Here is a 14,547-nt window from a genome sequence, read left to right on the forward strand (position 1 = left end):
GGAGAGAGGTTGGAGGGATGAAAGGAGAGAAAGCGGCTACTCCCGATACAACCATGGGCAGAAAGGAGAGAAAGCGGTTACTCCGCTACTAGTAATTAAGCAGTTGTATAAGTGCTGCTATGGTAGAGGAAAGAGTTGGGTATGAGTGGGCAAGGTTGGGTTCTTTGAAAGAGAGAGATTGATGGAGAAATTCGGGTTAAATTTGACCTGGACGAGGATGAGATCCATGGCATGGGACAGAGGAGAGATGAACTATTTGGTTATAGGTGTAAGGTTAAAGTTGGTTGCTTGGTTATAGGCATAGAGAGAGTTTGAAATGACAAATTGCTTTGATTTGATTGGGTTAAATGGTAATGTCAGTATATTGGGTCCTCACCGGTGAGGACCCAAGTATTTTCCTTTTTTTGACTCTTCTAACCCCCACCTTTTTTTTGTGGTTTATTAACCCATTTCTTTTTTTTTCTTTTTTTAATTCTTGTATGTATTTTTATTTTCCGTTTTAAGACTTTCATCGTATTTATCTTAAACTCTCACATTATTTATAAATATTGTTTAATGCTTATTTTACGATAATTTAAATCCATCTAGGCTCCTGCCTAGATCTCGCCTAGGCACCTAATTGCTAGGTTCCAGTCCGCTGTTTGACTAGCGGCTAACATTTTTTAGGATCTAATCCTAGCCAATTTAAGCTTCTTACATTGGTTTTGATATTATTGCTTACATCCGCTTTGGTGGAGAAATTATTTTTTGCTATGAATATTGACTCAAAACTTTGCACTCTCCAATGTGAAAGCAACCGCTTCGATTGAACCTTGCACTCTTTTGAATTTCGCCCCTTCCCTCCGCAAATCCTGGCTTCGCCATTGTCCATGGCCACACTCATAAGCTCGTCTGCTCAGCTAACCGGTACGTGGTTGCCACTCTCATTGGTATGGTCATCTCGACGGCGCGGACGCCGCAAAAGGGCTGTTTGATAAATACCCTTAACATCCCCTGTTAAGGACTCTCTTTCTTGGACTATGCTGGCAAGGTTGTACATTGGGGAAGGTAATTAAGCCCGGCAAGGCGGTTCATGTGTTTGGGAGAATGATGGAGTCTGGAGCTCAGATAGGTTCTGTGGCAGTTGCGACGGCGGCTGGTGCCTGTGGCATGTTGAGATCGTTGATTGATGGAACAAAAGTCCACAGGGTTGGCAAGGAAGGTGGATTGGAGTATGAGGTGTGGTGAGCAAAACACTCTTGAGAATGTACATGGACTGCGGCTGTGTCGAAGACGCTCGAGCAGTTTTCGAAAGATGTCATTTCCTGGACAGAAATGATTCATGCCAATGTGAAGCGGGGAGGCTTCCATGAGGGTCTTAAACTGTTTAGGCAGATGATTGGAGACGGGGGGAAACCCAACCCGCTCTGAGTCTCTAGTGTTCTCCCGGCATGCGCAAGAACGTCTGCAGGTAAACATGGCAAAGAGATTCATGGATTCTTGCTGCGAAATGGTATCCGAATGAATCTCACCATTCTGAATGCACTTAGGGACATGTATGTCAAGTCGGGATTTATCCAATCAGCTGTAAAAGTTTGGCCGAGTTGAAGTACAAAGATCTTGTTTCGTGGACAGTGATGATATCGGGGTACAGCTTACACGGACAAGCAAAGGTCCGAGTAGATTTGTTCTGCCACATGAAGGACTCGAGCATACAGATCGATGAAATCACATATGCCGCTGTCCTTCATGCTTGCGTTGCTGCACACATTGTTGAGGAAGGGGAGTTTAACTTCATCTGCATCAAAACACCTACAGTTGCACCGTGCTTGGCTGGCAGCTCTTCTATCTCGTTGTGGGCAATTTGACGATGCTGGCAGCTCTTCTATCTCGTTCTGGGCAATTTGATGATGCAAGGAGCTTTATAGCCGAAAAAAGATTGAAGGACATGCCGAGGTACTCAGAGCACCGCTCGATGGCTGTAGGATTCACCTGCAACTGAATCTGGGCAGACGGGTTATTTAGAGCTCTATGATTTGGAAACTCTTCATGCCAACAATATGTGTTGCTCTCCAACAGGTACGCAGAAAATGTAAAACAGGAGATGGTCGATGAAGTTAGAGGAATGATTACAGACATGGATTTGAGACCAAATAAACCTTATACTTGGACAGAACTCGAAAACAAAATTCATGCGTTCGGGAAGGGGGACGTAGCGCACCGAAGATCACAGGGAATAGGCTTGGAGTTGTAGTGTTCGATGCAGAAAATGGAAGGCAAAGGACTGAGACCTGAATCGGATTTTAGTTTCCGTGATGTGGATGAAGAGCGTGGATGCTGGCCATTTCTTTTGGCCTCATCAGTACACAATCCGGGTGCGTTGTAGGTGCCTCGATTCTGCAAAAGTTATGTCTCGTACTCAAGGACCCAAATTGTTTCCCTCGTTTGAAGAATGGTTATTGTAATGCGATGATTTTTGGTGAATAAATTGTATATGTTGCTGTTATATCATCTGGGTTCTTGATCTACGAAGGCTAAAATGGTCGCAAATAACGCATTTATAGTGACAATCTACAGCAGAAACGAGACATTAAACACAACGCAATTCATAGCCTAAGATGAAGAGCAGGTGGATAAATAGGAGAACATTCTTAATTTAGAGTGAACAGCATCCATCTCCAACAGAAAACGTTAGGCAAACAAATATAACGACCAATACAAGAGTAGCGCTAATTCGTACTTAAAGAAGTGTACTGATAAGAAGTATAAAAGGAAGCTTCGGAAACATGCTAGCAAGAAATCTAGCCATATAGGTTCTATCTCAAAATTTTGCTAATATAACCACATACTGATATCACATATATGCTCATGTTTCCCTTCTGGTGGTAGGCCGCCTGCGGGGAGGAGGAGCAGCTTCTTCTTCTTTCTCATTCTCATCTTCCTTCTCTCCACTGCTTCCTTCATCGCGGGGAGTCTCTGCAGCCGCAGCCCTGTTTGGTTCAGGAACAGTTACCTGGAAAGTGTGGGACAAAAGAATTTACAAGTGCCCTAGTGTAATTAAGAAGATATCAAAAGTCGTAACCACTACAGAAAAGTGAATATATGCAAGATGCAATAGCATACCACCGGTTTCTTGCCACCAAAGAAGAGTTTAAAGAACACTGACAAGAGAACAACCACGACGGAAACAATAACACCAATTGTCATATTGGGCTGTTTTTCTCCCTTCTCAATCAGATCCTGCATGAGTATCACAAAAACCAATAATTATCGCCTTCTACAAGTTCAATTAAGCAGAGTTTTGAGAAAGTTTGTTAAGATGCTGCAATGGCAGGCCAAGGACTTACAATGATCTTGGGTTTGTATGCATCCAAAAAAGAAACATCTGCTATTTTGTAGAGAAGGTCGAATACTTTTTTCTACACGTATTAGTATTTAAAACTGATTAGCTTACGAAGTACCAAAATCAATAGAAATGAAGGAAACTCAAATATAAAAGGAAAAAAAAAGAAAAAAAGATTACCTGGTAGCTTGAGAGTCCATCCGAAAGACCTGCAGCTTCTTCCCCAGCCTTCTGTTTCTCTTTCTCAGTCTCAAACTTCGGCTTCCATGTTGTTAGCCTAACAGATTCAGCAACCTTCTCATTATCAGCTATGAGAATATTGTCAAACAATATTCCATCCTGCATTGTCCAGATCTCAATGCCAATAGCAGCAATGGGCTCAAAGTCGGGTTTCTCGGTCTCGAAGTAATCAGGATTTGGAATTTCTCGAGGCTTCCATATGCCCTTGTAACTGGGGTTGTCAATCATAGGAGGCCTCCATTTTCCTTTATAAGCAGGATTATGTTTCATTGGCTTCTTCCATTCTCCACAACCTGGTGCCAGTGAACACTTGGGGTTATCAGCCTTCGGCGGTTCCCATACACCATCCTCTTCGTCGTCCCAATCTTCTGGTCTTGTCGCCTCAGGGTCATCAATCTCATCAGGTTCATCATCCAACCACCCTTCAGGTTTCACAGCATCCTCGTCTTCAATTTCCATTGGTGCATCCTCATCCCAATCATCAGGCTTAACGGCATTGGGGTCTGGAATCTTCACCCGCTCATCCCAATCCTCTGGCTTCTTATCCTCAGGGTCAGGAATTGTCTTGGCTGGAATCAACGCAGGCTCGAAATCTTTAGCTGAAAGAAGATTTGCCTTCTTCTTCTCTTCCCCATCAATTAAAATCCTAACTTGGTTATCAGGTTTCAATATTGCAGTATAAACATGAGACAGCTTGTCGGAGGGCACGGATGGAGGGTCCTTGAGATGGTGCTCAACATACTCTCCACTCTTGGGGTTCTTGTGCTTGAAGATGAAATGAACCTTGTTTGTGGAACCACATTTGTCCGGTCCAAACATAATGGAATAAGGCGATTCATTGTCAAATTCCTCCGCTTTCCAACCCGCCTGCTGGGGGCGGAGGTATTTCAAGTAAGCACCGCCACATTCGAGCCCGTTCTGGAGCCGGACCTCAAACTGCAGGACAACGGTTCCATCCTTGAGGCTCACAGCCTTGTCGAGCTCTTTCACCACAGCATACTTCCTCGCCTTCTCACTTACCAACAGCCCGTAATCATCATGTCCCTCACTTTTGGACAATTTCCATACCCCTAAATTTGAAAAATACGAAAATTAGCATTCAAAATCCACTGCAAAAATAAATTTCGCTACACTTGGAGAGTAATAAATCACTAGAATTACAGTATGAACAAGAACAAATCTGGAAAAATTAGATAACAGAAAAAACAATGATTTATTTCTAATTGCTGTAATTATGCAAAATATTAAAAATTAAACAAAAATTGAAGGAGAAAGTGCGGACCTTGGTACTCGTCCTTGGAAGAAACAATCCATCGGCCTTCAAACGACTCAGAAAATGGCTCGTAAAAGATCTGTAAATCATAAATTCTTTGTAAAAATTCATGAAAAATAGACTAATAAAGAATAGAACAGTTTTCAAAAGAAGCGAATGGTTTACCGAATCGACTTCATGTTCGGAAGAAGCGCGGATCTGAGAAGCGGAGCAGCCAATCAGCAGTACCAGCAGAAGAAGATGGAGGTCAGTGAAATTACGCCACCGTGTTCCTGCCATGAGGACCGTCGCGCCTCAACCCTAAGCGCGCCTTGGATTTTGGCTACACACTGGAACAGTTGATTTGAAAGCTTTCCTTTGCTGAGTAGAATTTTTTTGTATGTTGATTCTTTATCCAGTTGAAGAGAAGAAATTTAATCAAGTAGAAGATACTGGATAGGTGCGATATGTAAGATTCTGTTGGACAATACTTGAGTTGTGAAAATACGTTATTGATCTTTTATGTCCATGTAATCTAAAATACCAATGATTGCGATCATAATATTTGTACAGTTAAAATATATCAATCATTTTGATAAGTGACGGTGATGCTATTCACACATTTATTTTTATTTTTCACATATTTTTCTTAAATTATAGCTATCAGATCGAATGAATTGGAGAAGATTAATAAATAACAAAGACGAGAAGTAGAAGAATGTGTGAATAGCACTATCCATAAGTAATTGATATATTTTAGTCGTACACATGTTAATTTCCGACTGTATTACTCATCATACTTGTATTCACTTATTAGAGTAAACTGTCAATTTACCCCCTGAACTTTCACTTAGCTTTCGATTTTCCTCCTGAACTTTCCTATTGAAAAATTAAGGACTCAAACTAATTTTTTCAGCCGATTTGCCCCTACCGTTAGTTTTTCATATATTTCATTCATATTTCTGTTAAGTGAGACCATATGCACAACATGTGAGGTAGTTAAGTTATTTCACTCTTAAAAATGATTAAAAAATTGAAAATAAAAAAAATAAAAACTTTCTCTCTATTTTTTCCCGCTAATTCATATGCTCAATTTTATTTTTCCCTCTCATTCCTATGCATGAGAAATGACATATGGTGTTATTGTCTTCATAAGTAACTAAGTCTTTTTCTTGAAGCATGTGCTACCATTTTTACTTTCTCTAACAAAATAATAATTTGACAAATGTCTGTAGTGTTATTGTCTTCAAAACAGTGTATTAATATAAGAAACATGTTCATAATACTCATAAAAAATGCTCAAGATAATTACATATTTTTCATAATGTTATAATAATCTCAATACAATTCTACAAAATGATTATTGAGCAGTTGGAAAACATAAGAGATTTTACAGCTCATAAGGTATATAATCCATAGAATCTTGATTACAAAATAGGGGCATTCCACTTAACCAAACACAAGCAAAATAAGGTTTTAGTTATCAAAACAAGAGCACAAACATTATGCTCGAAACACACATGACACATGGAGATCAACTACACTTTCCATGGCCTTCCTCGTTTGGTTGGAATCTTGTACCTAAACCTATTTTCATTTTTGATGACTGAGTAAGGTTGATGGTGTTATGTTTTCTAACTTCTTAAGGATCATTTTGTGGAATTGTATTGGGATTGTTATAACATTATAAAAAGTATGTAATTATCTTGAGCATTTTTTTATGAGTATTATGAACATGTTTCTTATATTAATGCACTGCTTTGGAGATAATAACATCATGAGCATTTGTCAAATTATTAATTTGTTAGAAAAAATAAAAATGGTAGTACCTGCTTCAAGAAAAAGAGTAACTTAGACAATAACACCATATGTCATTTCTCATGCATAGGAATGAGAGGCAAAAATAAAATCAAGGATAGGAATTAACGGGAAAAAATAGAGGGAAAATTTTGTTTTTTTATTTATTTTCAGTTTTTTAATCATTTTTAAGAGTGAGGGGCAAATCGGCTAAAAAAATTAGTTTGAGTCCTTAATTTTTCAATAAAAAAGTTCAGGAGAGAAATCAAAAACCAAATGACAGTTTAGGGGGTAAATCGAGTCTACTTATTATTCTCTTATATGTACACTATCATTAATGGTGAGGTTACGAGAGAATATTAAAATGGAAAATTGACTGTATATATGTTTTAGTTTTCGATTCCCGATATAACATATATATCTACAGTCAATTGTTCTCTCCCTATCTTCACCATTAATAATAGCGTCTGCATGAAGAAGAAAAGCAATTGAATTGTATTTTGGGGCAATTTTGGACATTTGCTCATAATTTTCACTCAAAGAAAGCTCAACACCCTAAAAAATCATCATGCACCTTTTTATTTTCGACGAATAAAAAAAATTAAAAGACCCAACACCAAAAACAAGAAAATCTGAGGGGCAAATTCTATGGAGCGAGCAGCTAGAGAAACCAGTAAACGTTATCTTAGCATCGAAACCAAATGCAAATCGTAAGATTTAGTTCAAAATCTATCTAATTTCTAACTATGCAGTTCATAATCCTGCAGTCAAAACTACCGCGACATTTTTGCTCGTGCTACTTATGCAAGACCACTGATTGATGTGTTTCAAGCAAATTTTGAAACCGATACTTCTTCCAATCATCATCTTGCAAGGTGATGCCGTATCAATCCACGCTCTTCATCCAACTCAAAGTTGGCTCCTGAGAAACTAGCGCTTGTGAAGAAGGGTTGCAGATCAAGGATCTCATACTCCTGCGCCTGCACAGAACAAATCAAATCCGAAAAGCTCGATTGTCAAGTGCCTATTTCGGTTAGGAGAGCAAAAAAATTAAATTTCCGATAGGGGGATTTCATGTCTGCATTACCATCCTCTGCAAATCTGCCACTTTTACATCAATGTGGGTGAGCCCTGAGGCAGAGCCAGAAACAATTTCTTCAAAGCGGATTGCATCCCTCACGAGCTGACGGAGTAAATGAAGGACCGCACTATTGTAATCCTTCTTATAAGTCATGTATTCTCTGAATTTCTGCAAAATACGAAACAAATCCTTCAGTAATCAACTACACTGAAAACTTCAAAAATTTTGCCAAGTGATCTACAAATTCTTCAGGTAGGCACAAGAAACTTATTAGATCATAATGTTAAAAGTACGAACAAGATCAGATTGTGCTTGGCAATGATTGATTATGAAAGTGCGTATAAAAAGTCATGGTATTTAAAAATTAAGGGCATAAACATTCAGCAAAGACCCAGAGATGATTATCATGTTGAAACTTGAGTTTTGGACGGGGAATAATTTGAAAACTTATGTGAGCGTTAACACGTAAGAAATACAAGAAAATAGGGAGAGTAAGTTGGCCGTGGTGGATACTTAAGAATCCTCATATATAAGATTGACCATACTCACTCTAACGTAAATTTCCATTGCCGAGCAGAATAGCTAAAACCTTAACAATTCAATGTGGCAACTAGATTTGCCACTCTCATAAAATTAGAAGCTTTAGAAGACTATAAAAACACCAGAATAAAAATGGGAAAGGGAAAGGGAAGATGTGCAGCTTTTTATACCTTTTGCAGAGCTTTCTGCACCCCAAATTTTTGGGTTGAGATGAATGAATCGAGTAATACACGAATTGCCATGTCCACATCTTCTTGTATTACATGCTGTCTAAGGTGCATTCTTGCATGTGCTTCAGACATTCGGATCATTGATTCAATGTGCCTTACGGCTATAGGTACTCCTTGTCCATGCTAAACAAAACAGTGAAAGACTAAATCTCCTATAAGGTAAAACCCAAAACACAAACTCTCAAGGTAAAAACATGTGAGAAAAGAAACTAACTGAAGATTCTCTCCGCATATCAGCATAAACACGTGTGATCTTTTCCAAATCAGCATCGTGCAACCTTGGGAATACATTTAACTTGGCATATGTTATGTATTTCTTCAGCATATCTTGAGGAATTATCTGCAAATGAAGGCCAAAAACTCAACGAGATTAAAAAGAAAGAAACTCAAGTGCATACAAACCAAGCAAGTACAAGTTGGTAGACTGGGTAGTGTATGAAGTATAAACCTCTGGATCTACTGGGTTGGCAGAGGCTTCACTATCTTCGTGGGATTCGCTTATAGGCATATCATCCATATTAGCTCCCTTAGCTTGCGACTTGAAGTGACTATCAACGACAAACTTTGCAAGCATTTCATCAGTGACTGGGTCAACCACATCCTGCATATTATCATTTTTTCCCACCCTGTGAAAATGAACTGACATAGAAATGTGGAGAAGACTAGAGTCTGTAGAATCCTGACCTTAACAACACAGAGGATGTCAAAACGAGAGATGATTGGATCTGTTAACTCAACATTTTGCGCAAATGTTTTAGAGGAATCATATCTGGAATGCAGATGTACAGGTCAGATTGTTCTCAGACATGCAAGTAATAGTTACAATGGGAAAAAGATACTGTGTCTAAGTTTATAAATGAAAGCGAGTTTGTATTTTTAATAAATTCTGCACTAACATACCTTCCTCCAACAGGGTTTGCAGCTGCAATGACAGAGCAGCGTGCTTGGAGAGAAGTGACAATCCCAGCTTTTGATATGCTAATACTTTGCTGCTCCATTGCTTCATGAATACTCACCCTAATTGCAGATGAAAATGTTAGTGCTCAAATCCTCAAAATAAATGGGGAAGGGGGTAAGTCAGCTTTCATAATTGGAAGATTGACATATAAGGTAGCATTTCCGTACCTATCCTGATCATTCATTTTGTCAAATTCATCAATAAGACATATTCCTTTGTCAGCTAGAACAAGCGCTCCTCCTTCAAGAGTCCACTCCCTTGTAACAGGATCCTTGTGGACAGCTGCTGTGAGCCCCACAGCAGATGCACCTTTACCAGTAGTATACACAGCCCTCTGCCCAGTCTTTTCAACATACCTTTTGAGAAGGAAAATTGAATAATTAAATAGATCTTCACTGCAAAAAGATTGGATTCACTTTTAAATGAATGATAGTAGCTCTTACTTAAGAAACTGTGATTTCGCCGTGCCAGGGTCACCTAAGAGAAGAACATTTATATCCCCTCTTAGTCTGTGTTTTCCCTCAACATTCTTCTCTTGGCCTCCAAACATGGCAAGAGCTATTGCAGTCTTTATGTCCTCATGACCATAGATTGATGGCGCAATTGACTTGATAAGCTGCATCCATCAAACTTACAGTTGTTTCATGGTACTACAAAGAGGTATGTAGTTTATAAACTTTAGAATAGGGTTTTGGTAACATACCCTTTCTCCTATTCTTGGGTCTTTAGACAACTTTTCAATCTCTTCTTTATCTTCCTGAGTAAGTTTGTAAGCAGAAAAGAGGTCTTGCTTCTTAGTGATATAATTTGCTTCAACCACAGTGGCAAATACAGGAAACCCGTTCTTTGTATTCAAAGACAAGTCAAAATTATTTGAATAAATGCCAGTGACCTCCTGGAATAAATCAAATAGGAAAGAAAACAGAATATGAATGAGTGATTATTCACTAAAACAAGTAACAAGTAAAACTGAGCAAGACAAAGATGAGGATCCTACAATCTCTTCCCCTGGACGAGCACAATCAATTAGATCATTCAATAGTATCACTTCCTTGTATCTTGGAAGCCGACCTGCGGGGACAATTCCAGGGCTCTCTTGGAGTGTAAGCTTTTGATAGTTCCTGTATATTGTCTGAAGAAAGAAATGAAGTGCGATACTAATTATAAAATCCCATAGCAGCCTCCACAACATTCAAAAAGAAAACTGAAAGCAGATATGAATGTATGAAACTTCACCTGCTCAATATTGACACTGAATGGTCCTTTTGATTGGCATTCAGGGCAAGAACCAACTTTCACTTCTGAATAAGAATTTTGAAAGAATGGCCCCAAGATTGCCCCACATTTATTGCAATCATACTTTACTTGCTGCAACTGGGGAAAGACCCCAGAGCGTCGGGTCACAACCCCTCCAATACGAATCATGGTATTCAAATGGACCTGCCTGCACATCATTCAGAGCAGAATGAAAGTGTCACCGCAATGGAAAAGGCAAGGAAAAATGTAACCACAACAATGAAATCTCCATTATACCTAATGTTGCGAATCTGATCATAAACAGGTAAGTTAGTTATCCGAACGTAGATTTTTTGATGGATACGTTTGTAATTGGGGTGCAAAGTAAACACAACATTCTTGGCAACATCTTCCATAACTTCCAGGACAGACTGGGGGGCATCAGCCAACCAAATGGCAATATTGGGATGAACATGGATGAATTGCTTGTAATCAATCTCCAGACTACACTTATTGGCTGCACAATGCAACAGTAAAATTGATTCAAATTCAAAATCTGAGGCATCATTAGCTTCCTGCTTGCACAAAGAATGGGATAAAAAGTAGAACAGTTAATGGATAATAACAGTTGTGAAAGAAAGCTACGCCTTTACCTAACACCATCTCATTAATGAGGCGCACACATTCGATATCATTGTGATCCTTTTTCACATAGGTGAGTAAAAACTCTTTGAATTTCTTGCCTATAAATCTTCGCACTTCGTCTCTAGTAACCCACTCTCTGAGTGTTCCTTGAACACGATACATTTCAAATTCTTCGTCTTCATCATTCTACACATGAAACCCGCAACCAGTATAAGAATTTGACATATAAGAAGGGGTTCACAACGCAAGTTAAGAAATTCATGTAAAATCTCATCAAAGTCAAAAGCATGCTTTGCATAACTAAACCTCATCGCCGTCATCATCAGTCTCTCGGGAGTGTTCGGGCTGCGACTGTGATCTTCCGGGTGAACTCTGCATTCCATCTGTATCATCGTAGCTTCTCGGAGGCCTGAAATCCGCCCTTGCCCTCTTCGAAGGCCGGTAGCTGTCATCGTCAGTATCTGAAACCAAAATGCCAACACACACTCAACATTTCACCAAAACCAACACCAAAAAAACATAATTCTGAAATTGTTCCATTCCCAGTTGCAAGGATACATGACATTCACAGAAACAAAGTTTACTTACCTTGGTCATGGAGAAGATGGGGGAGCTTGCGTGAGGTGTGGACGCCGTCACGGGTATCAAGCTCGACTTCCGCGGCACGGCGGTCAGCCATGATCTGATCCAAATCCCTTTCGTCCTCAACGGAGTCATCCAGCCCCACCGACTCGTACTGGTCGTGCCCATCCATTCTCCGATAATCACTATATTTTCATCCAAACAAATCATTTCTTGAGAACCCAAATTACGAAAATTATATTTGAGAAATTAAATCGATTGAAAAAAACATCATGCATTTCAGAGAGACGAAATTGAAGTACTGACTCCAAGAAATTGTCGTGGAAGAGATCCTCTCCCTCCTCCTCTTCAAGGAGGGGGTCGTCGTCGGGTTCATCTCGGACGATTTCGGGGTCGACGGCGGCCTCGTCGTCGGAAGAGGAGGACGAGAAGTTCTCGGAGGTGCGGCTCGTGTGAGGCAACTGATCCGTGTTGAACCCGACTGACGTCGGCGAATCAGGCGTCGACGGATGATTCTCTGCCATTTCCTTAAATTAAACTTCTTTCCGCCGTCCCTCGCTCTGCGATTCTCTCTCTCTCTCTCTCTCTCTCTCTATGCGGCTGAAATTGCAATTCGGAATATGGAATTGCGCTGCCTCTGGGGCTCACAAGGGAGGAGGCTTCTGCTTTTTGGCGGGAACCTTTCCCGCTATTTTGGCTCGCGTGGGCTGCCACGTCACATGATTAATCTTGGGCTTTCAAAATTTGGGCTTTGGATTCGCAAACGCAAACTCTAGGCGGGCCTAGTTCTCATATGATTCAGTGGGATCCACGCAAATTATAAAGCCGCTGAAAACTCGTCAGGACTCAGGATACAAGTCGTTGTTATCGGAGCACCGTGTCTATACACTCTATACTCTGTACAAAGGGAACTTATATGTATCTCAATTGTATGGTTGATCCAAAACGCTATAGTATACTCGTAGCATGAAAATAGTTCAAAGATAAAAGAGAGAAAAAATATAAACTCGTCGTCGGCTTTATATTACAATGCACATGGAGACTAAATATAGGAATTTTATTGGAGATGACTTTATACATAACGATATTCATATTCTAAGTTGTTAAGGGAAGGATAGAGGGATTAAGCTTATTTTTAAATGCATAGTGGGTTGAAAAGAAAGGCATATCTATTAGAACCATTCACCACTTGCGGCTAAAGCTTATTTTTAAATATTAGTATTTTTACTAAACCATTAAATAAATATTATGATGGGAAAGCATGTGAGGGCCTCTTTCTAATTGGTGTTTAAGGCCTCACTTTAGACTGAGCATTCTCAAATAACATGCAGATTAGTAACGGTGTGACAATCTCATTCAAACTCTTTTCTTCTCATTTTTTTTTTCTGTAGATCAACTTTATCAAAAGAAAATTCATCAACTAATTTGTTTAATGTAGTTTTTACAAACACAATCCATTTTTTGACTACCTTCTTTCATATTTGTGGATCTGACTTTTGCTACATTTTTTTTTCATTGGAAACCTTTAGTACGTACACAGTCTGTTATAGACAAAAATATTAGGACCAGAATACCCCTCAGCCAAAAACAATCAAAAGCAGCAAAGAAGAATGCATAACATAATGCAAGGGTAATTTTATAAATTTACTTTTTAATAATTTTGTCATATGACAAGTGGGTAGGCAATCTAATAGAGTTAGGAGCAATTAAGTATGAACGGTCTTATCACCAAAATATACGAACAGAACATCTTAAGACCCGTATAATGCAGGTTATAAAAAAAATATTTTGCACGCGGATAATAATGTGATTAAATTAGTTATCAAATGATTTTTTTTTTTAACAAACTATATTATCTACACTAAGGAGGAGGGGTAAGCTTAGCTTCGCAATAGACTAACAATAATATGATTCAATCAGTTATTTATTAAATATTATTTTCTCTATTTTTAAACACGTTCAAAACATCTTAAGAGTCGTGTAATGCCGGTTATAAAAAAAAGTTGTACGCACGCAGATAATTATGTGATTAAATTAGTTGTCAAATGATTGTTTTTTTTTTCTTTTAACAAATGATATTATCTACACTAAGGGTGAGAGGCAAGACTTAGCCTAACAATGGGTTAACAATAATGTGAGTCAATCAATTATTTATTAAATATAATTTTCTCTATTCTTAATGTAAATTCTATAGAGATTATGTGAATTCAGTTGCTTTAATTGGTTTACGAAGGGTTTCTTCTAACATGATATAAGATTATTCATTTACTTCAAATATTTGACTTCATTTTTATCAATTTACACATATAAATACATATAAAATGTGTAAATTGCACATAATATATCGTGATTCAGAAAATGTATTTGCACGTGTGGTATTTGAAAAAGAGAAAAGTTGGTTAATTACAAGTCTATGGCGCAGCCCACTACCATGGTTGTTGGCAGTAGTGCAATGATCGACTTTGTCACTGAGAGTCTGATGAGAGAAGAAAAAAGATGTAAAGCACCAACGACTCGAACGCATCCGTACTAGATCTACCAGTAGCAGTCGGACTCGAATTTCAATTAAACCTTTATTCCATATCAAAAAGTACACATTACAAACAGCTTTACAGCAATATATTTAATTATTTATGCATGTAAAATTACAAGGCAACGAAAAAG

At 38.7% G+C, this 14,547-nt stretch overlaps 2 protein-coding genes across 3 annotated transcripts; both read right to left on the reverse strand.

The window, feature by feature from the left end:
• Window positions 1-2,609: 2,609 nt before the first annotated feature.
• LOC103950371 (calnexin homolog 1) lies at window positions 2,610-5,143 on the reverse strand. Of its 2 annotated transcripts, XM_009361568.3 has the most exons (6): window positions 5,001-5,143; window positions 4,845-4,914; window positions 3,503-4,632; window positions 3,327-3,398; window positions 3,103-3,219; window positions 2,610-2,992 (listed from the first exon to the last, which is right to left on the reverse strand). In XM_009361568.3, the coding sequence occupies exons 1-6, from the start codon at window positions 5,112-5,114 to the stop codon at window positions 2,846-2,848; spliced, it is 1,650 nt and encodes a 549-aa protein (XP_009359843.2). In that variant the 5' UTR covers window positions 5,115-5,143; the 3' UTR covers window positions 2,610-2,845. The 2 variants fall into 2 exon arrangements, with proteins under 2 accessions (XP_009359843.2, XP_048430681.1); XM_048574724.1 differs by lacking the exon at window positions 3,327-3,398.
• Window positions 5,144-7,167: 2,024 nt separating this feature from the next.
• LOC103950373 (DNA replication licensing factor MCM2) lies at window positions 7,168-12,514 on the reverse strand. Its single transcript, XM_009361570.2, has 17 exons — window positions 12,190-12,514; window positions 11,890-12,068; window positions 11,608-11,762; window positions 11,310-11,487; window positions 10,954-11,173; window positions 10,657-10,864; window positions 10,418-10,552; window positions 10,124-10,315; window positions 9,864-10,036; window positions 9,588-9,776; window positions 9,363-9,479; window positions 9,147-9,231; window positions 8,911-9,063; window positions 8,677-8,802; window positions 8,403-8,585; window positions 7,699-7,860; window positions 7,168-7,591 (listed from the first exon to the last, which is right to left on the reverse strand). Exons 1-17 carry the CDS (start codon window positions 12,405-12,407, stop codon window positions 7,475-7,477), a joined length of 2,790 nt encoding a protein of 929 aa, XP_009359845.1. The 5' UTR covers window positions 12,408-12,514; the 3' UTR covers window positions 7,168-7,474.
• Window positions 12,515-14,547: the final 2,033 nt, after the last annotated feature.

The sequence above is a fragment of a genome, unplaced genomic scaffold (genome assembly GCF_019419815.1).
Source record: "Pyrus x bretschneideri cultivar Hongxiangsu unplaced genomic scaffold, Pyrus_bretschneideri_v1 Contig74, whole genome shotgun sequence".
In the NCBI taxonomy this organism is placed as follows: domain Eukaryota; kingdom Viridiplantae; phylum Streptophyta; class Magnoliopsida; order Rosales; family Rosaceae; genus Pyrus; species Pyrus x bretschneideri.